The sequence below is a fragment of the Acanthochromis polyacanthus genome, chromosome 14 (assembly GCF_021347895.1).
Source record: "Acanthochromis polyacanthus isolate Apoly-LR-REF ecotype Palm Island chromosome 14, KAUST_Apoly_ChrSc, whole genome shotgun sequence".
In the NCBI taxonomy this organism is placed as follows: Eukaryota; Metazoa; Chordata; class Actinopteri; family Pomacentridae; genus Acanthochromis; species Acanthochromis polyacanthus.
Window position 1 is genome coordinate 9,536,197 of NC_067126.1, and position 20,736 is coordinate 9,556,932.

At 40.3% G+C, this 20,736-nt stretch overlaps 1 protein-coding gene across 1 annotated transcript in view; it reads left to right on the forward strand.

Moving 5' to 3' along the window:
* The first annotated feature begins 1,170 nt into the window (after window positions 1-1,170).
* The window catches only part of ccdc80 (coiled-coil domain containing 80), a 32,247-nt gene continuing 12,681 nt past the window's right edge, over window positions 1,171-20,736 (forward strand). Inside the window, exons 1-5 of the mRNA XM_022201502.2 lie at window positions 1,171-2,873; window positions 2,945-3,142; window positions 5,178-5,689; window positions 7,458-7,805; window positions 10,500-10,656. Coding sequence (XP_022057194.2) covers window positions 2,195-2,873; window positions 2,945-3,142; window positions 5,178-5,689; window positions 7,458-7,805; window positions 10,500-10,656 — 1,894 coding nt within the window. The 5' untranslated portion in view covers window positions 1,171-2,194. The remainder of the gene's footprint in view (window positions 2,874-2,944; window positions 3,143-5,177; window positions 5,690-7,457; window positions 7,806-10,499; window positions 10,657-20,736) is intronic.

The following is a 20,736-nucleotide window of genomic DNA, read 5'->3' on the forward strand; positions in this document are numbered from 1 at the left end:
TTGCAGATCTTAAAACAAAACTAAGTAATGCACAGATTCCTCTGAATGTGGAAAACAACATTGCTGCACAGAGTTCTTCTACAAATGGAAAAACATAAATATTACACTGATTTTATTGGTTTTCCACAGATTTTTCTATATGGAGAGAAATACTGACATATACGGAGTCATCTTAATCTACAAAATATTGCTAATCCACAAATTTGACTGAAATATGACTTTTTTCTGACGTGAGCACTTCTTTAGATCCAGCTTTTAAGGCACAAAATTATTTTTAGGAGTGTGTTGACATAAAAATGTTGCATCAATTTAATATTTGTGTAATTTAAACTAAAATGTATGCATTAGTTGAGAAAAAAACTAAAGTTAAGTTGAGCTAACTTAATGAAATTGGTGTGATAATTATTATTATTTTATTTAAAACTAAGTTTAGGTTGAGCTAGCTTAATTAAATTGGTTTAAGTACTTATTTTTTTCTTCACCTTGAGATCAGGATTTAAAGTCCTCTCCTCTTCCCACTAATTCTTGGAGCAACTTAAGTTTTTTAAAAACTTAACCAACTTATAGCCTATTTAACTTAAAAATTCCTTTTAAAAAAAGTGCAAATACTGTAACAAGTAAAGATTTTTCAAATTTGCCAACTTAAAAACCTTGTGTTCATAATTATTATAATTCAATACATAAAACTTTTAAAAAATCCCTTTAAACAAGGTGGAAATGCAACATGGAATAGTTGAATTTTGTGAGTAATCGACTTGTATTTATGCTACCAATCATTAAATTGATTGAATTCAAAGAAAAAGCCAATTCCACTAAGTCAATATAGTTTGTTGGTTGAACTTAATTGCACTGAAAGTTGTCATAACTCAAAAGGATTGATTCAAACTGTTGCATTTATTATTATTTTTTACAGTGTCCATGACATATTGTCTTCATTCAGATAAATGTGGAACATATATTCCACTCTGCGTCCACAAACAGTGTGTTTTTGTCTGTGCAGTGAGAGTGGATGTGGCCCAGACTTAGTGGTTTACTTTGCTTTACTTAGGCCTTAATTACAAGCCAAACTTTCATGGAGGAAATGGAAAAGAAACTAAAAGAGCCTTCATAAAAGAGCAAAGTCAGTCATTGTAATTATGTGATTTTGGCGCTAAACACGTTACTGCATCATTCTGCTTTATTTCTTTTTCCTCACTTTAAACACCCAGGATGGACAGTAAACAGACAGTCGGCCTGCAGATTAAATATTTAAAGACACACCAGTGCTGGTCACGCTTTGTGCACCAAAATAAGGAGCAGCAGCAGCTTTCTGGAGGTGGAAAAAAGGGTCCAGTGTGAGAATCTGACGGTGGATGAGGGGAAGGCTCTGGGGGCGTTTCTCTCTCTGGCTTTAAGGAGGAACTTGACACTGTGTCTGATTATGGTCATTTCTCTTCCCGGTAATCTGGCCAACAGGGGGGCGAGATATTCCACTTTTTGTCTGACATATTTAGCATTTTAGTCAGCTTCTTACGCGCTGAACCTCAGTGGAAGCTAAAAAACCAAAGCCCAGACTGAGCAGTGAGCTGGCAGTGGAGCGTCCCGGGGCAGGTCCTGACGCTGCGTCGCCAAGAGTCCGGAGGCTGAGGTTTGTGTGGACATTTCTGGGAAAACCTCCAAACGCTAACATTTGCCAAAAAGGGGGAAACCTGGGAAGAGCCACGGTTTTTCCCTGCACAGTCCCGGCGAAGGTTTTTCAGACCACATTTTGTCGGAGGTTCTTCCTTCCTGCGCGCAGAGGATCGACTCACAGTTTGCTGGAAATAAGCGATGACTGAGGATTAATTGGATCTTAAACTGCAAGAGCGCAAAAGCACTAAGTGTTCTGGAGATGGTTCAAAACTTTTTTGGAGTTCATTCATTTTACCCACTGCTGAGGGATTATTCAACACCATCTGGATGTTTGAGGATGATCTGAGATGAAGTTGTGGATGTAACTCTTTACGCACAAACTCTTTTCTCCCCCCGCCGTGTCCGTGATTTCCTGAGCAGAAGGCATGCTCACAAAGTGATCCCTGGTTGACTATTATGCGCTGATCCTGCGCCCTGAACGTCCTCATCTGGAATTAATTGATTAACAAATGCACTAAAGACGCGCCAGGACCGAGGCTCCACCGCTGGATCTGTATCTTCAGCCGACTTCAACTCCACCAGAATGAGGGCTTTTGTTTTCACTGTGGCTCTGATATGTCTGCTCACCTGGACCCAAGCCGACAAACACACTCACCTCAAGCGGGTACAGATGCACCGACGCGCCCGGCTGGGACGAACCCATCTGGGCGTAACGGACAAGGAGCGCTTCGTCGGACGTTTGCGCCCCGGATCCAGGTCTGCCATCTCGGTGCACAGCTCCAAGGGGGCGGAAGATGTTCAGGCTGACGAGGCTGTTTCTCCTGCCAGGACATGGGCCGGGCAGGGCAGGAGACCAGGGGGTCCGGTGCCAAGGAGAGGAGGCACCGGGCAGATCGGTTTGCCCCGCCAGGCGGAGTTGCTGCAGGATGAGGGGACTCCAGGAGCCAGAGCCAGAGTCACCAGGATGCCCAGCAGCTCGGGCTCTCCTAACCTGCTGGCCAGTTTCGCAGGGAAGAACCGGGTGCTGGTGATCTCTGCGCCCCATGACTCAGATGGATATTACCGCCTCATGATGTCCCTCCTGAAGCCAGATGTTTACTGCGAGCTGGCGGAGAGGCACGTCCACCAGATCGTCATGTTCCACCAGGAGGGAGAGATGGGAGGCAGGGTGAGGAGGATCACCACAGAGGGGAAGGTGATGGAGGAGCCGCTGGACACTGCCCTCATCCCCAGACTCATGAGCTTCCTCAAGCTGGAGAAAGGTAAGAAACCCTCAGACTGAGCTCCTCTAACGCATGATGTAAACACTGACTGGTGGTGTTCTGGTCTGCAGGTAAGTTTGGGATGGTGCTGCTGAAGAAGACTCTGCAGGTGGAGGAGAGGTACCCCTACCCGGTCAGGCTGGAGGCCATGTACGAGGTCATTGACCAATCGCCCATGAGGAAGCTGGAGAAGCTTCGTCAGAAAGGCTTCGTCCAGAAGTGTAAAGCAGCAGGTGTGGAGGGGCAGGTGGAGGAGGGAACCCTCTCAGGTGAGTCTTTAGAAATCCATTGGTCCAGCTAAATGGATTTGTGTGGAGCTGACATCGTTTATTAGGGTTAATTGAATTTATTTCCTGTGACTGGACCTGACTTAATTTATCAGGTTGGGCCAACTAATGTAAATGAAGTTGATTAAACTCAAATAAATTAAGCTATCAAACAGAAGTCAAATACAATTGCTTAATCTTTTAAATGAACTTAGTTAAATTGTGTAAAGTACTTCCACATTACTATATAGCTTCTGTTCAACTTAATGAACTTGTGTTGAGTCAGCCTGTTTCATTTGGGTTTAGTCAGCATAATTGTCTGGATTGAGTCAACTTAATTTAATCCAGTTGGGCTAGCTAGTGTAAATGAAGTTGATTAAACTCAAGTAAATAAGTTCCAACAGAAGTCCATCAGAATTGTTCAATGCCGAAAGAAAGTTGATTAATCATATGGAAAAACTTAAGTTAATCCAACTAATAAATTTTGAGTGTAATCATAGTTAACTGCAGTCAAAAAACTAAATTGATTAAATTATGAGAAGTACTTCCATATGATTAGATGGTTTTGTAAAGGCATTGAACAATTCTGTTGGTCCAACTAAATGAACTTGTGTGTAGTCAGCTTAATTTGTTTGGGTTGAATGAACTTATTTTCAAAGGCCTAAGCCTGACTTGATCCTAACAAGTTGGACTAAATAGTTTTGTATGCTTAAAAGTACACCAGTAAATAAGGTCGATTCAACCCAAGTAACTAAATGGTCAGCATTAAGCAATACTGTATTACAAATGGTCAAATAGTTTACATTTCAGCATTTAAACAACTATTTTGGTCAAACTATATTTACGTGTGTTGAGTCGAGATAATTTATAAGGGTTGATTCGACTTATTTCCAAAGGTTTGGACCTGACTTAATTTTAACAAGTTGGGCACAACTAGTTCTATATACTAAAATTCACACTAGTAAAGGAAGCTGATCCAACCCAAGTAAATTTAAGGTTAAATAAATGATTAAATAGCTTTCTTTCTTGCATGAAGCAATTCTGTTGGTCCAACTTAAGGTACTTGTGTTGATTCAACATAATTTATTTGGGTTAATTCAACTTATTTTTCTGATTTGAGCCCGACTTAATTTAATGTAAATTCAGTTGATTAAACTCAAGTAAACAGTTGTCCATCAGAATTGTTTCATACTGAAAGAAATCTGATTAATCACATGAAAAAGCTTTAATTAATCCAACTAATAACTTTTGAATGTAACCATATTTAACTTTGCTTAGGCAGCATGGAACTATATTGTACAAAGTCCACATTACACCATTCTGAGTGTGTCTTTATGCATTTTTTCTGTGCCTGTTGCCGATTTGCTTTCACTTGCTCAGACTTGGAGCGTTACAATGGCAACAAGTGCACTTTAGTTTGAAAAATCCAACATCTCTTTCCAGCACGAGTGGCTTCAGTTAATGCTGAGTCATTCTTTCCCATTACTCAGCATTAGCCACACTGACAGCAGTTTTCACTGGGGGCCGATTCTTCAGAGGAAATAAGCTCCAGTGAATTGTTGACAGTCTTTTCTGTGGATTATCCAGCTTTTGAGGAGAAAAGAGTTCTTGAAAGCTGAATTAGTGTTGAAATTCTTAAATATAATTCACTTCCACTGCTTTGCGGTATAGGCAGGGTATTTAAAAACATTGAATGAATTAAACCAAACTGTATGGTTGGCTCTAATTAAACCAAATGATGAACTACAGATTTAGTAATGTGGGTGCAATGTTCCTTTAAAAGCATGAACTGAAGTGTAGTAGTTATTTAAATCAATAATGTCTACAGTGGTGATGAAGTCTGGCAACATTTCTAAAGCTTCATTCTAAAAAGAAATAGCACTCACTGAGTGAAAGTTTTTATCCAAAACTGCACTTTGGCAGATGATATACAGAAAAAGTTTACAGTTTTGGTAGTTTGTCGTGTTGTTTTTCACAAATATGAAAGTTTTGGAAGGAAACCTGTTATATATTCTGTTTGTTTGTATGTGTGGACCAGTTCCTGACACTCCTGTAGAAAGAAAACCAATGAAGAAGATGCCAAGAAAGCCAACACAAGCCTCAACAACAACCACAACAACAACAACCACACGACCAACAACGACAACAACAACCACAACAACAACCACCCGGCCCACGACTACCACCACCACCACCACAACCACAACCAGAGCAACCACAACCACAACCAAAGCCACGACAACAACCACCAAACCCACCACAACCACCACCAAAAGAACCACCACCACCACAAGAAGACCCACCACCACCACCACCCAGAGGACCACCAGGGCCCACACCACGGCGATGTGGCTCCCAGCCCCCAGGACCACCGCTGATCCCTACTACTACAGCCGCAGAGATAGGGACAGGTACCCGGCTAAGACCACCCCGGCTGGAGATAACCGAACCGACAAGGACAACCGAGATCCACACGGTCGCAAGCTGGTGCCCGCAACACATAAACCTTCCAAGATGAAACCCACCAAGAAGAAGACCAGCACAGAGAAGGTGAATCAAAAGTGTTTGTTTTATGTTAAGGATTCAATCTGTATGAAAGCGCCTAAACACAAGGCAAATATAGATTCCAAGACAGTCCATTTTTTACTTTTGGATACATTCCTTTTGAATCATACTGGCAAAGTTGACTCAAAAACATTGTGACATGATTTTTTATGAAGACATGCAGTTTGTTGACATGCAAGTTCCACATTTGCACTGAAAAATGAACAAGAACCAACTATAAAAGAAGATTTAGATGCAAAAAAAAATGCTGTATGGAGAGAACTATCAGAAAAAAACTTTTTTTTTTTTGCAAAGTCCACATAACAAACCTTAAACAGTGACAATTTAATTTGAACTTATTCACCGTGGTTAATTAACTACAACTTCTACTTAAAGGCATTTTTCTAAAAATGCAAAAAGATGTGACATATTGAAACTGTAAATGTTTAAAAAATCACATTGGATGGCTAAACCCATTTTATGATGCATCATTATTTTGTACACAAACTGTACATGTAAAATTCACAGATAGTCCAAGCTACATTATCATTCAGTAATGGCTAAAAGAAGGGAATTAAAACATGGCAAGAAGAGAATGAAGAAGAATATAGTCAAAAAGTCATTGCTAACTGACCTGGAAACAGTTAAAGAGGCGTTCATCACAACTTTCTGAAGAAAATGAAGTGTGGTTCTACTAAGAGGAGGCAGAAAACAGTATCACAGTGGTCTAATGATGTATTTCAACTACAGAAAGACAAAAAAACAGGTTCTATGTCAGCAGTGTCTTGGAGTTGTTGCCACCACAAGAGGCAACAATTGGCTTGACCCTTTAAATCAACACCACAAAGCCAGATCTGAATGACGTCCAAAACATAAAACTAATCTTGATCCTTTTGTCAGTGTTGCACCATATAAGAAAAGTTCCAAGCAACTTTCCTCAGCTTTTCAAAATCATTTTTGATGCGGATGCAGTCCCCCACAAAATCACTCCAATCATTCTTTGCAAACAAAAAATCACAAAGTAATTTTCCCCAACATTGTACCACACTGCTGAACACGCAGCACACTTCCTGGAGAGTAATTGTTTTTATCTTTAGATTGTGTGTTGATGAAGCAACATTTTTTACATTTTTGAAAATAAGTAAATCTTTTTATTGAGATGTCTACTTAGGACATGTTGAATGGAGTATCACTTGCTTAGTAATACAGTTGATGTGGCTCTGAAATGGGCCTTTTGAAGTGCTCATGATATATTTTGTGGGCTATCCTTTAGTGTGTTGTATGGCTGCTTTTTTGTGCACGTAAAAAGTCAGATTTTGAGTCATGCATGTCCAGACCATTCTCTCTGTGTAGAATGGTATGGCAGCACCATATTATCAGTCTGGTTTATGGCTGAAATATCCTCTGTGTTGCTTTAAACCAACCACAGTTGCATTGCACAATGCTAAGCCCAGGATGCATTGAGGATGCCACTGAAAAATCATGTTTGGGAGGTGAGAATTGTGATTAAATTAATAAATGCATGATCCAAACTTTTGACAAAACATAATATTTCCAGCATGTCGGTTGGTGCTTGGAAAAAGATGCATATGATGGGCAGCCCGTGGCAAATTCTAGCAAAGTCTCCTTCTAGTAACTCAGGCTACAGGAGTTATTCTCTCCGAGCTCCAAACTTTGAGACACTAGCTCTTGAAAACTCAAGTTGGAAATCGCTAAACCATTGAGACCAATTTCTAGTTGAAACTGGCTTAACATCTTGTGTTTTTGTACGCAGGTGTTGACGAACGAATACGAGGACAAGTACGAGCCAAGCAGGCCGACGGTGAGCGACCCCGAGGAGGCAGAAACTTTCACTGACGTCAGTCCCACTAAGAGGGTGAAGGGAAAACACGACAAGCACGACAAGAAGAAGAAAAAGACTGACAAGGCAGCCAAGAAAGCCGAGAGGAGAGGAGGGAAGGCAGGAAAGGAGGGAAAGATTGGGGGAAAGAAAAACGGAAAGAAGCTGTCCAAGTACTCAGAGAAGGAGGACTACCCGAAGCCTACGAAGAAGCCGACGCCTCCTCCAAAGGGCTCCCTTGCCTCCTTCCTGGACTACTTTGAGAACCGGAGGCGGCTGCTGGTGAGAGCATGACGTATGATATTCACAGTCCATATAAAACCTCAACTTCAGGCTTTGACCGCTTTCTTTCCCAGTCTTGGATGAATAAATCCATACATGTGTCACACCAGGTGAACAAAATATCCCCACCAGCACCTCTAAGGTTCTCTTATTAACCCAGTATATCTTTCAAGGCAACCATAGGAGAGTTCTGTGTCCAACCAAGAAGAAGTCCACACCATACCCCCGTTTATAACCACAGCATGCAGCGTTAACCCTTCTGTTTTTCTGTCATAAATACAGAAGACCAGACGTGGTAATTAGTCAGCTTTAGGGTTGCTCATAGGTGGATTTTGTTACCCGTAAATAGATGCTGGCTGGCAGTTTCCTGTTGATCTCAGGCTTACTCATAAGCTACGCTAACTGGCCATAGCTTTGCATCCAAATACTCATCCCTTCTTCATGGTTGAGTTCTCTAAGTATTTATTGCAGTGAAATGTAGCATACATTGAATGAACTATTTGACCTTTCCAACAGTATCCGCGATATTGTCTGTGCGATAAAGTGTCAGTGAGAAAAGTAACTTGGAATTTAAGTCAAATGTAATTAACTATAGTTATGATTATACCGATCTTCTTTGACTTACTCATCAACTCGTCTTAATATTGATGTGTTAGTATGGGTCATGTGCAGTTTAACACAGCTATATTGATGCAAATCACAATCTCCCCGTTCCCTGTGCCCCCACCCGCAACAGCTGACGTTTAAAATGGTAAAATGGTGTGTGTGTCTCTGTGTGTGTGTGTTTGTGTGTGTGTGTGTGTGTGTGTGTGTGTACGCGCACGCGTGAGTGTACGTGTGTGTCTTTTGGCAAATATGTACTGTTAATAACGTTACTTTCACGTTGAAAATACGCGCGAGCTGTGTGTGTGTGTGTGTGTGTGTGTGTGTGTGTGTGTGCGTGTGTGCGTGCGCAAAATATTTCGCCAAGGTTGGCAGGTCTGTACTCCTGTTGGCTTGGTGTGCAGGGCGGCATGGATCAGTGGGTAGAGTGGCCGTCTTGTAACTGGAGGGTTGCCGGTTCGATCCTCGGCCCGTCGAGCTCATGTCAAGGTGTCCCTGAGCAAGACACTGAACCCCTAATTGCTCCTGGTGGGTCATGGTTAGCGACTTGCATGGGAGCTCCTGCCATCAGTGTGTGAATGGGTGAATGTGATGTATCATGTAAAGTGCTTTGGATAAAAGTGCTATATAAATACAACCATTTACACTACCTGCAGTTCAGCTGAAAAGTCATATCAGTATGGGTCCAACTGAGTTACTCACAGCTAGTCAATTGTGTAAAATGGTTGATTTTTGATGAATATCTAAATGAGAGAAGTAAAATGTGAAGACTGAGGAGAAGAAGAAGTGATATCGATGAAATATTATCATTTTTGTTTTGATTTAGTTAATTTTTGAGTCTGAACTTCACATCAGAAATGATAAATTCAAGAACCATTGGCAAACTGAAAATTCTACCGTTTTTTCTGTTTTTACGGTTACTGGCTTGGATCCATCATCCATTCTCTATACACCGCTTTATCCTCACTAGGGGTGCTGGAGCCTATCCCAGCTGACTCGGGTGATGGCAGGGGACATCCTGGACAGGTCGCCAGTCTGTCACAGGGCTACATATACAGACAAACAATCACACTCACGGGCAATTTAGAGTAATCAATTAACCTCAGCATATTTTTGGACTGTGGGAGGAAGCCGGAGTACCCGGAGAAAACCCACACATGCACAGGGAGAACATGCAAACTCCATGCAGAAAGATCCCAGGCCCACCCCGGGATTTGAACCGGGGACCTTCTTGCTGTAAGGCAAAAGTGCTAACCACTAACCCACTGTGCAGCCCTTGTAATTTATGTGATTTTCTAAAAGATAACATGCCTGTCAGAACTTAAGACATATCAATAATTCCACTTTTAATTGCATGATAGTCCACTGACAGCTGCTTTGGAGTCATCTTGCACAACTGTAGATGTTTTCTATGCAGACAGGAGGGTGGTATCACTCTTCACATGCAATTCTCTCCAAGAAAGCAAACATTCCCCAAAATGTTCAACTTTTAAAGTAAATAATAAGAGTTCAGCAAGTTTTCTACATCAGCAGTGAGAAACCAGAAGACACCAAGACGATCAGTGCAGTGATCCAACTGGAATGTCTGCAGAAACCATCATATTTTAGTTTTGTGAAGCTAGACACGGCAGTGTTCTGCATCCCTGAACAGTTGGAGATGTGGAGCAGCAGCAGGCGGAGGTGATCTACTGTATTCTGAGATAGTTTGTTTCCAAAACGGAGCACTGGAAGGTTACGAAAGTTTTAAAAGCCAAAAAGAAAATCTCAACATCTGGAATAGTGATTTGACACTGATTAGTTTTCACTGGTCAAGGACCTCTGTGCCGCGGGGCGTTTCCTACGTTTTATTTTTTTCTACTATTTCTTTCTAATCACACTGAAGTGCAACACGTCTCCCTGACAGGCTGCTCAGCTGTGTGTTACCAGACTGTGTGTCTCTGCTTTACAGTCGGTGTAGATTCTTGTCGCTGCTGGGAAAATATGGCTGCAGGTTCATGTCAACATCACCTCTGCAGCACACTGTGCATGTACGTATGTGTGTGTTTGTTGCGTATAGACGACATTCTGACCTCCATACCTTCCTCCCTGCAGCTGATTACGTCCCCCAGCGAGGAGAACAGTATGTATGTTCAGCAGAGAGACGAGTATCTGGAGTCTGTGTGTGAGATGGCCATCAGGAAGGTTTCTATCATCACCATCTTTGGCTCCCTGACAAACTCCACCATGAAGATCGACCACTATCAGATAGGTAGGTACACTGTAATAATAATAATTTTTAAAACTGTAATTTACTTTTATTTTACAGGTTGTCCGTATTTTGTTAATGATAACAAGAAAAAAGCTCTCAGAGGGCGCAGTACTCCACCAAGGCTGCTCAACTGTATCATTTCCAACGGCTGAAATCTTGAAAAAAGTCGGGCAACATTGAATGTGGCCATTTAATATAGATGTACCCATAAACAAAATGACATTGTGCTGAGCACACATGTGTGTTATGCATGTGTATGTTATGGACAGATACAGAGTCACGTGACCTAAATATGTAGCGGGTGGTGGGAATTGATGGGACTCAGAAACACCCCAACAATTTAATCAGTTGTTCCTTGTATCATTTCTGACGGATAAGTCCGCAATGTTCGATTTTTAGTAGGATTGCAAGCATGTGATCGTCAACAGGCAGCTGACGTAGTGTTCACTTGTTGTCATGGTTACAGTGATGCTGTGTTGATATCTCGCAATGATACAGAAATCTTTATCAGATCCATGGATCCAGACTATAAGCTGCATCACTGCCAAAATGTAATCACTTGGTCCTTGTATTATTTAGGACTTTCCCAGGAAATATCATCTAGATCCGTTGGTCTGTTTTTGAGTAATGTTGCTAACAGACAAACAGACAGACAGATGAACAAACCAATGCCAACTGCCTACTTGGTGGACTAAAAAAAAAAAAAAAACTATGCTTTTTAAAACTGTGATTTACAGGTTATCCCTATTTTGTTAAGTTGTGGATAATAACTTGTAAAATCAAAGTTTAAAGTGTTATTTTACATAGAAACTGTAATAAAATTACAAATAACATATCAAAAATTTCAATTTTTGTAATTAGTGATTTCATTCTTTTACAACCATGTACCATAAAATTATACTATTTCTTTTTAGAGCATTTAATGTTTGAAACATCAAAATATATTAAGGTTTTAAAAAAGGGAAAAATAGTAAAATTACAGAAAAAAATGTTAATTTACATGCTGACTGTGAAAAAATGCAAAACCTATAAATGTATGACTGTGAAATCAGACCATTTTTCCCTATTTGCGAGTGCAAAAATGTTATATTTCCCATAGCTTAAAAGAAAAAAAATTGTGCATCATAAGATTGGAAAATAGCTTTTCTATTTTGTTAAATTTCAAATAATGTCTAGTAAAATCACAGTAAAAAGCACTAATTTATATGCTGACTTAAAAAATAAAATAGGCCAAACATGTACATTATCAAGAAATCTGCTGTTGTCTAAATATGAATTTGTTATTTTGCAATGTGTGACTGTAAAATTGTACAGATTCGCTGTATTTAAATGAGAAAAAATAAATATTTTCTGTTATTTTCACAATTTTGCAGTAGTATTCCACCGTTTTTCGAAACGTTTTTTTTCTGCTACTGTGCTGTCAGATTTTTACAGTGTTTTTTTTACGGGTTTGGTTTTTACAGTGTAGTACCACATACAGGTCTTACAGCAGTAGGTGAAGGTTCAGTAAGTGTTCTGTCCTTGTTCTGTCACGACCTTCACTGTCTGGTTCTGCTGAATCAGGCTCCTGCTTTGAATAGTTGTTTCAGACCTGCACCACACATTTAAAGTGCCTCTCTGATGTTCTTTGCATTCTTTACTTTGCTCTTGTCAGTCTTTAGTAATTGTGCAACATATGCTCCTTATTTACACCATTAAAAAGCTCATTGAGAGTAAGAATCTCTTTCACTGGAGGCATAATTCAACACATTACAGACACAAAACTATTTCAACAAGGTTTATACTGAGCTTAAGTGAGTATGACGTTATCATAAAATCAAAGAAATATGTCACAAATCATCAGTGATGAGGATTAAGCAGAGCCATTAGAAGTCCGTCTTAACATCTGAATGTCTCTGCCTCCAATTAGCGTAAAGCTGCTTTGAATTTATTTGCCGCTGATTCCAAGTAAAGGAGGCAGCGTACTTAAATGCCCTTTTCACCCGAATTCGCGAACAGACTGTACGAATCAGTTCTGGGAGCAAAGACGATCGTTTCTCATAGTTTTTATGATGGCAACAGATCAGCAGATATGAAGGAAGCAGGCCAAGAACAGCTTTATAAGGGAGTTTATGAGCGAACAAGGAGGATTGTCCAATTTGGGCTTATTACACTGGACAGGAAGATATTTATTATCTGTAATAAACCTCAGTGCTTCGTACTAATGCATGTGAACATTGCAAGGAGTTCATGTACAAATTTGAGTTGTTTTCAATCAAAATCTCGACTCAAACCTCTATTTCAATCTTATTTACAAATCAGAAACAAAAAGTTGCTCCAAACAGTTTTCAGCTATCATTTATCGAGATGAAAAGCTGCTTTCAAAAGTGTGACGTATGTGGGCGTTACATAAATAGTGTTAAAAGTAGAGAGTTCAGGCCCTCATGTGTGGAGTCTGTTTGTCAACGTATGGAATGTAGATTTAGAGTTTCTGATATGGTCGAGGAGAATTCCAGAGGTTCAGCTGGTCAAAACATTCAAAACAAAATGATGGAAACGCAGACTTTTGCTCAAATGCAATACATGAACCTGTCAGAGTTGTATTTTTTAAGGCCATAAGAGTCATATCAGGTTTGCTAGTTGTTTCTCAATACTGAAATAAACAGAGTCAAGTATTGTTCCACTAAATATGCATTCTGCTTCCATGGCAGGTTTTAAAGAAGACAGCTTTAGTTAGCAAGTATGCTGCTGTTGCTATTCAAGCTCCAGCGAGTTCTTGGGGAAATTATACTGTGTGAATGTTCTCCATGCTAAAGCCAAGAGAGGTGTCTCCTGCCACGTCTGCTGTATTGTCCTTGTTTTACCTTCCTCGCATTATGTCAAGCTAGATGTTTTCGACACTGATTTCTACTCCAAGTATACCTTTCAGAAAGTACACCGACTCTGCCAAAGCCACAGTATTGTGTACCTCTCTCCACAGATGACTCTAAACGCTTCTGGCTTATTGGCTTCTTGCACTTGCTGTCATGTTCATGTAATAAGGTGGTGTTTGCTTTCTTAGTAACAGTGATTTTATTTGAGAATTTGTCATGTCTGTGTAGATTGGCAGTCATCCAGGTCTTTAGAGAAAACATAAGGGTGCCTTTCAGACCAGAAACACTCTTGGACAAAAACCGGTTCGCTCTGAAGATACAACAGCCAAACACATGCACAGACTTATATTTAAGTCAAATTAAAAGCAATGGACTTCTCTTTTTGGTTCTTCAGGATGTTATGCCTTCATACAAGAAGCTTCTTTAGTTCTAACTGACTGATGGGAAGTCTCAGATCAAGCTTGTCACCTGGAAATCCCACGATTGTCAGAATTAGCAACCCAAAACTGACATGGCTCGAGGTGTAAATGGTTTTAAAAATGCCAGATTAAGGATGACAATTCAAGTAGTGATTGGTGGTGTAACTTTGTGGGGAGCAAACTCAAGACCGCATTATAAGTACCTTTTAACTGGTGTTGTGGATTCCCTCAATTGTTGGCAGAACAACATGTAGCTGGTATGTCTGAGAAATATTTTTCCAAACTACAGACCCAGCATCACTCTTGGACAAAAAACAGTTCACTACGACGATAAAACAGTCAAACATGCATTGAGCAATGTTACATATGCAGTACAATGCAGAAAGGAATGCACAGATCTATATATAAATCTATGTAGATTCTTACTCATCCAGGTACACACGTGGACAAAATTGTTGGTACCCCTCAGTTAAAGAAGGAAAAACCCACAATTCTCACTGAAATCACTTGAAACTCACAAAAGTAACAATAAATAAAAATTTATTGAAAATTAAATAATCAAAATCAGCCATCACTTTTGAATTGTTGATTAACATAATTATTTAAAAAAACAAACTAATGAAATAGGGCTGGACAAAAATGATGGTACCCATAACTTAATATTTTGTTGCACAACCTTTTGAGGCAACCACTGCAATTAAATGATTTCTGTATTTGTCAATGAGCGTTCTGCAGCTGTCAACAGGTATTTTGGCCCACTCCTCATGAGCAAACAGCTCCAGTTGTCTCAGGTTTGATGGGTGTCTTCTCCAAATGGCATGTTTCAGCTCCTTCCACATATGTTCAATGGGATTCAGATCTGGGCTCATAGAAGGCCACTTTAGAATAGTCCAACGCTTTTCTCTCAGCCATTCTTGGGTGTTTTTGGCTGTGTGTTTTGGATCGTTGTCCTGTTGGAAGACCCATGACCTGCGACTGAGACCAAGCTTTCTGACACTAGGCAGCACATTTCTCTCCAGAATGCCTTGATAGTCTTCAGATTTCATCGTACCTTGCACACTTTCAAGACACCCTGTGCCAGATGCAGCAAAGCAGCCCCAAAACATTACTGAGCCTCCTCCATGTTTCACCGTAGGGACAGTGTTCTTTTCTTCGTATGCTTGGTTTTTGAGTCTATGAACATAGAGTTGATGTGCCTTACCAAAAAGCTCCAGTTTGGTCTCATCTGTCCAAAGGACATTCTCCCAGAAGCTTTGTGGCTTGTCAACATGCATTTTTGCAAATTCCAGTCTGGCTTTTTTATGAGTTTTTTTCAGCAGTGGTGTCCTCCTTGGTCGTCTCCCATGAAGTCCACTTTGGCTCAAACAACGACGAATGGTGCGATCTGACACTGATGTACCTTGGCCTTGGAGTTCACCTTTAATTTCTTTGGAGGTTGCTCTGGGCTCTTTGGATACAATTCCAACGATCCGTCTCTTCAATTTGTCATCAATTTTCCTCTTGCGGCCACGTCCAGGGAGGTTGGCTACTGTCCCGTGGGTCTTGAACTTCTGAATATTATGAGCCACTGTTGTCACAGGAACTTCAAGCTGTTTAGAGATGGTCTTATAGCCTTTACCTTTAAGATGTTTGTCTATCATTTTTTTCGGATGTCCTGGGACAATTCTCTCCTTCGCTTTCTGTTGTCCATGTTCAGTGTGGTACACACCTTTTCACCAAACAGCAGGGTGACTACTTGTCTCCCTTTAAATAGGCAGACTGACTGATTATGAGTTTGGAAACACCTGTGATGTCAATTAAATGACACACCTGAGTTAATCATGTCACTCTGGTCAAATAGTTTTCAATCTTTTATAGAGGTACCATCATTTTTGTCCAGGCCTGTTTCATTAGTTTGTTTTTTTAAATAATTATGTTAATCAACAATTCAAAAGTAATGGCTGTTTTTGATTATTTAATTTTCAATACATTTTTATTTATTGTTACTTTTGTGAGTTTCAAGTGATTTCAGTGAAAATTGTGGGTTTTTCCTTCTTTAACTGAGGGGTACCAACAATTTTGTCCACGTGTGTAATTGCAATCTTAGGAGGTTCTGGTAAAAGTAGTTTGATTTTGCTTTTTGGTTGTTGAGGATGTTATACCTTTATCCAAAATGTTCCCAGATCAGTTCTAACTGACTGATCTGGAAACATTTTGGGGTGCAAACTCAAAATTTTTGCTCAAAAACCGGATAAAACAACTCTGAGGATAAAACAACCAAGCACACACTGAATGAAAATATATATGCAGTACAAAAACCTAACTATGATGGAGACTATAACCACTCCTCAGAACTAATCCACCTCCATGTAAAGGAACAAGGGATACTCCTTTGAGGACAATCTCTAAACAGAAGAGGGATCTGCAACCACTTATCAGGTACTTAGAATGTACTCTTGAGACACCTCCCCAGACAGATCGACATCAATGACATCAGTCATCCTTGACCTGGCATTTTCACATCCATTCACACCTAAAGGTACAGCATGTAGGTAATTGTGGGAGATTGAGGTAAAATGAGCCAGTTTTACTTGAGGTGTCATTACTGTGGAGGCATGACAGTAATGTGTACTTCAAGATGTGGGGCATCCCGGGGAATCAATGATTTGAATTGAAAATTATTAAATAAACTATAAGAAATTCAACACCAAATGACCTCTTAAAAATTGTATTTAAAGATAAAATGTACAACTTTAAAGGCCAGTTTCCTTCAATAAAGCCCACAGATGACAAATTTTGGAACAAAATCATTTTCAAAATGAACAAATTTTACTGTCATTTATACAAAACTGGACTATAGCTATAGATTTACAGTAATGTAATTATTTTCCAATAATTAAACAAAAGTGCGTCATGCAGACAGTTTAGAGCTAGATCATGGTAACAGTTTAGCCTGACATTGTAGCTTACTAACGCCCGAACACGTGTGAAATAGTTTCCGATGTCTCAATAATTGTTCAGACACAACACTCATAAAACCATGAACATGAAAAATTTACTTTCAACAGCAAAAACCTGTTTTGTTAACTAGAATATGCTTCCCTCTTCCTCCATGTGCTCCTTCTCTTCACTGGGAGAGTAGAATGGATACCTCTTCAGGAATATTTGGTCTCTTGACGAATTTCTTCCATTGTTTTTAGAAACAAGAGGTGGCTCCATGAACCTATAGGCTCATCTTACCTCTAATGGGCCATTAGCAATGTGAGTTGGGGGTGAAAATATTTAACTGGGACTTCGTATCAGCCAGTTAGAAGTGAAGAAGTTTCTTGGATGAAGGTGAAATATCCACTTGCCTTAATAGAAGCTCTTAGGATGAGCACAGTAGCCATCAACAAAGGTAAAAATCAAGATTTCTAGACATCTTCCCAGCTGTCTCAAGCTGTCAGCATGTCCATATGCTGTTTTTTGTATGCTAGAAGAAACATCATGAGTAAGATGAGCAATCAAAGCTGAGGATTTCCACCTTGAAACTGCAATGTACCGATGACAGACTCAGTGAACTCACTGAAAAAAAGCTTCCAAATATGGAACTTTGAAACACAGAGATGAGTTTTTTTAGGACATGTCTGTATTGAATGTATCAGGGGAGGAAAGGAACCGCAGCTAGAGTACATACCTTCCTGTTGTATCATCCCTAACAAGGGGGTGAATCTGCCTCCTCTGGAGCTGATGTGTAAGCAGGAGATGGTTAATTCATCACACCCACACTTACACTCAGTGCAATTATGACAGCTTTTGAAAACTTTTCTTCTATTAAATTACTGTTCAAAAGCGAGAGAACCGCTGCTGCTTTTACAAGCCGTGCTGTGTCATTTGTGCTCGGCCGCCTTGTTATATTTTGAGACATTTTACAGCCGTCTCCAAAGCCGAGGCTTCGGTCAGTTTGTGTTAACTTCATGACATGCAAGCCCACTTTGTAAAACTTTATGAGTCTGTCACTCCCACACGACAGCGAGGTTTTATCCAGATGGAATGCTGGAAAAAGGGCGGAAGGTGACGTCAGCCGGCCTCCCCCACCCATGTTTAGGCTCGTTACACTTTTGTTCCACTCACCAGCTGGAGGGTCGGAGTGGATGCACCAGGGTACTTAAATTACCATGTTGTGGGGAACATAAATTTGTTTGCACTGTCACATTGTGGTGACCCACCTCCCTTTAAGGCACAAAAATCACGTTCTCATACCATAAATCTTACAATTTTTGTATGGAACCTTGGTTTAGGAGTAATGGTTAGTGGTAGTTATGGTAAAAGTTGAGTTCAGTGTCCAGGAAACGAATGTAAGTCAATGTAACTACCCCTAAAGTGATGGAAACATGATCTCTGAGTGTGGACATGAGTGGACTGAGTGTGGACATGTACTGTATACAAACAGCTGGTTGTTTCAGTGTTGCCCCTCCCTCAGTTTAGTGTGACTTCATGGTGTTTGGGTTTTTACTTGTGTGGAATATATCTGTGTGTTTCTTGTATATTTGTCTGTTTCTGAGGTCTCCTGCATGCTCTGAACTAGGGTTTTCCTGATTGGATTTCTCGTACGCATTACACAGCAAAGAGTGGGTGAGCCATCCACCAAAAACACGCTGTTCTGTGGTCTCTGTGTAGCGCACATATGCGTAGAGGGAGTGGTGATTAAAGGCTTTTGCTTTGGCTTGCTACAGTAAATTTCAAAGTCGTCCGACCTGCCAGATCTCGGCGGATAAAAGCTGCTCTTTGTCGAGTTTGTCCCTGACTCAGTCTTACATGTTTCCTTTCTGTTCTGAGTCTCCTTCGCCATCTATTCAGACACATTTCCATCTGATCATTGTTTTGGAGTCAGCAATAGAAAACACATTTTACTGTTATTGTGGTTTATTTGATTGAGAAAACAATTCTTCAGCGTCTTTTCACATCAAGAAGTCTGGCAGTTCTGTGACTTTCTTACAGTTATGTAAGAGCTTTTGATGCCAGTCTTGTCAAGTTTTGAGCAAATTATCAAAGCAAAAGTTACCACATACAATCAAAAACATCAGAGACTTTTCTATGAAAAATGTAAACAGCACCTGATTTTAATTTGGCCACTATCCCCTTAGAGTAAGGTTTTTGTGCAGCGATACACTACTCCCAGGGCTCCTGCCACGTTGGCTGGAAGTCCTGTTCTGACAATGTGAAGGTGCACATTCGTGATTTTGCCTTGAATTTGCAAAAACCATACATCCAAATGGGTTTAAAACTGACCAAACCTTCATGATGAGGATTATCACCAATGATGAGGTCTACGGTTACAACCCGGAGACCAAACACCATAGAGCTGGATGCTCCTTATTTTGTACAATCCATTGCCTTTATTTATCTATTTTTCTATTATTATTTTTTAGTTTATTTATATCGTTATATCTGTTTTATCTATTTTGTACTTAGATTTATATTGTTTGGCATTCGTTGTGGTTAGCAAAGAAAGAATTTCATAGTACAGGGAAACACTTTTCTTTCCTTTGCATATGAAAATAAACTTTGAACCTTGAACTAATCCAACATTCACATGATTTTACACCATCAGTTTGTTCCTAATTGGCAGTCTTTGAATGATGAGTTCCACCATAATGTCCTATGGCAGACATTTGAGATAGTCTTCTTGTGCAGTGATACTCTGCTCCTAGCGCTCCTGCAGCACTTGTAAGGCTGTCTGGAGGTAACATTCTGTAGGTATGTCAAACAACAAATCCCTTTATATCGACTGAATATGTCAAAATGATGAGCTTTCAACTTATATTGCATTCTGGGGAAGATAAAGAAGTCACAGAGAGCCAAACATGGCCAAAAAGGGAGAATGGAGATTGTTGATTATGTTGCTGAGGCCAAAAAACACCATTGTGAGTGGGGCAAACTTTAGCATGACAACATGTGCCATAATTCAGTTTGTTTATGCTCAGTGTTCCACGTCAGACACATTAGGATGTTATAGTAGGACTCTTCAATGATAGTGTGACCCTGGGGAGCAAATATATGGTACACAACTCTCTGAATGCTGAAAAAACAACAAGCACTGCTGATCTGATGCACCTTCTTCGGTCTTGGACATTGTGGCTAAGCTTCCACGGTGAGGATTAGATTGTTATTTGGTCTCTAGATTGTAGCAGTAGACCTCATCACTAGTAACATGTAAGTTAGGTCAGTCGACACAGAATCTGATGTTTGCGAAAGTTTGAGGTCCACAGTGAAATTGCAAATATGCATATGCTAGAGGCCAGAATAGGACTTCCTGGTAGGTCTTTAGGATGTTGCAGGAGCACTGGGATCAGAGTATCACTGCACAAGAAGAGTACTTCAAAAGAGATCGCAGTAAACAGTATAGACACAACTTCTAAACTGTTTGATTTCACCTTGTATACTCCATCCATCCATCCATCCATCCATCCATCCATCCATCCTCTATATACCGCTTTATCCTCACTAGGGTCGCGGGGGATGCTGGAGCCTATCCCAGCTGACTCGGGCGAAGACAGGAGACACCCTGGACAGGTCACCAGTCTGTCACAGGGCTACATATACAGACAAACAATCACACTCACATTCACACCTACGGGCAATTTAGAGTAATCAGTTAACCTCAGCATTTGGACTGTGGGAGGAAGCCAGAGTACCCGGAGAAAACCCACACATGCACAGGGAGAACATGCAAACTCCATGCAGAAAGATCCCCACCCCGGGATTCGAACTGGGGATCTTCTTGCTGCAAGGTGAAAGTGCTAACCACTAACTCACTGTGCAGCCCTTGTATACTACATGTTCTTGTG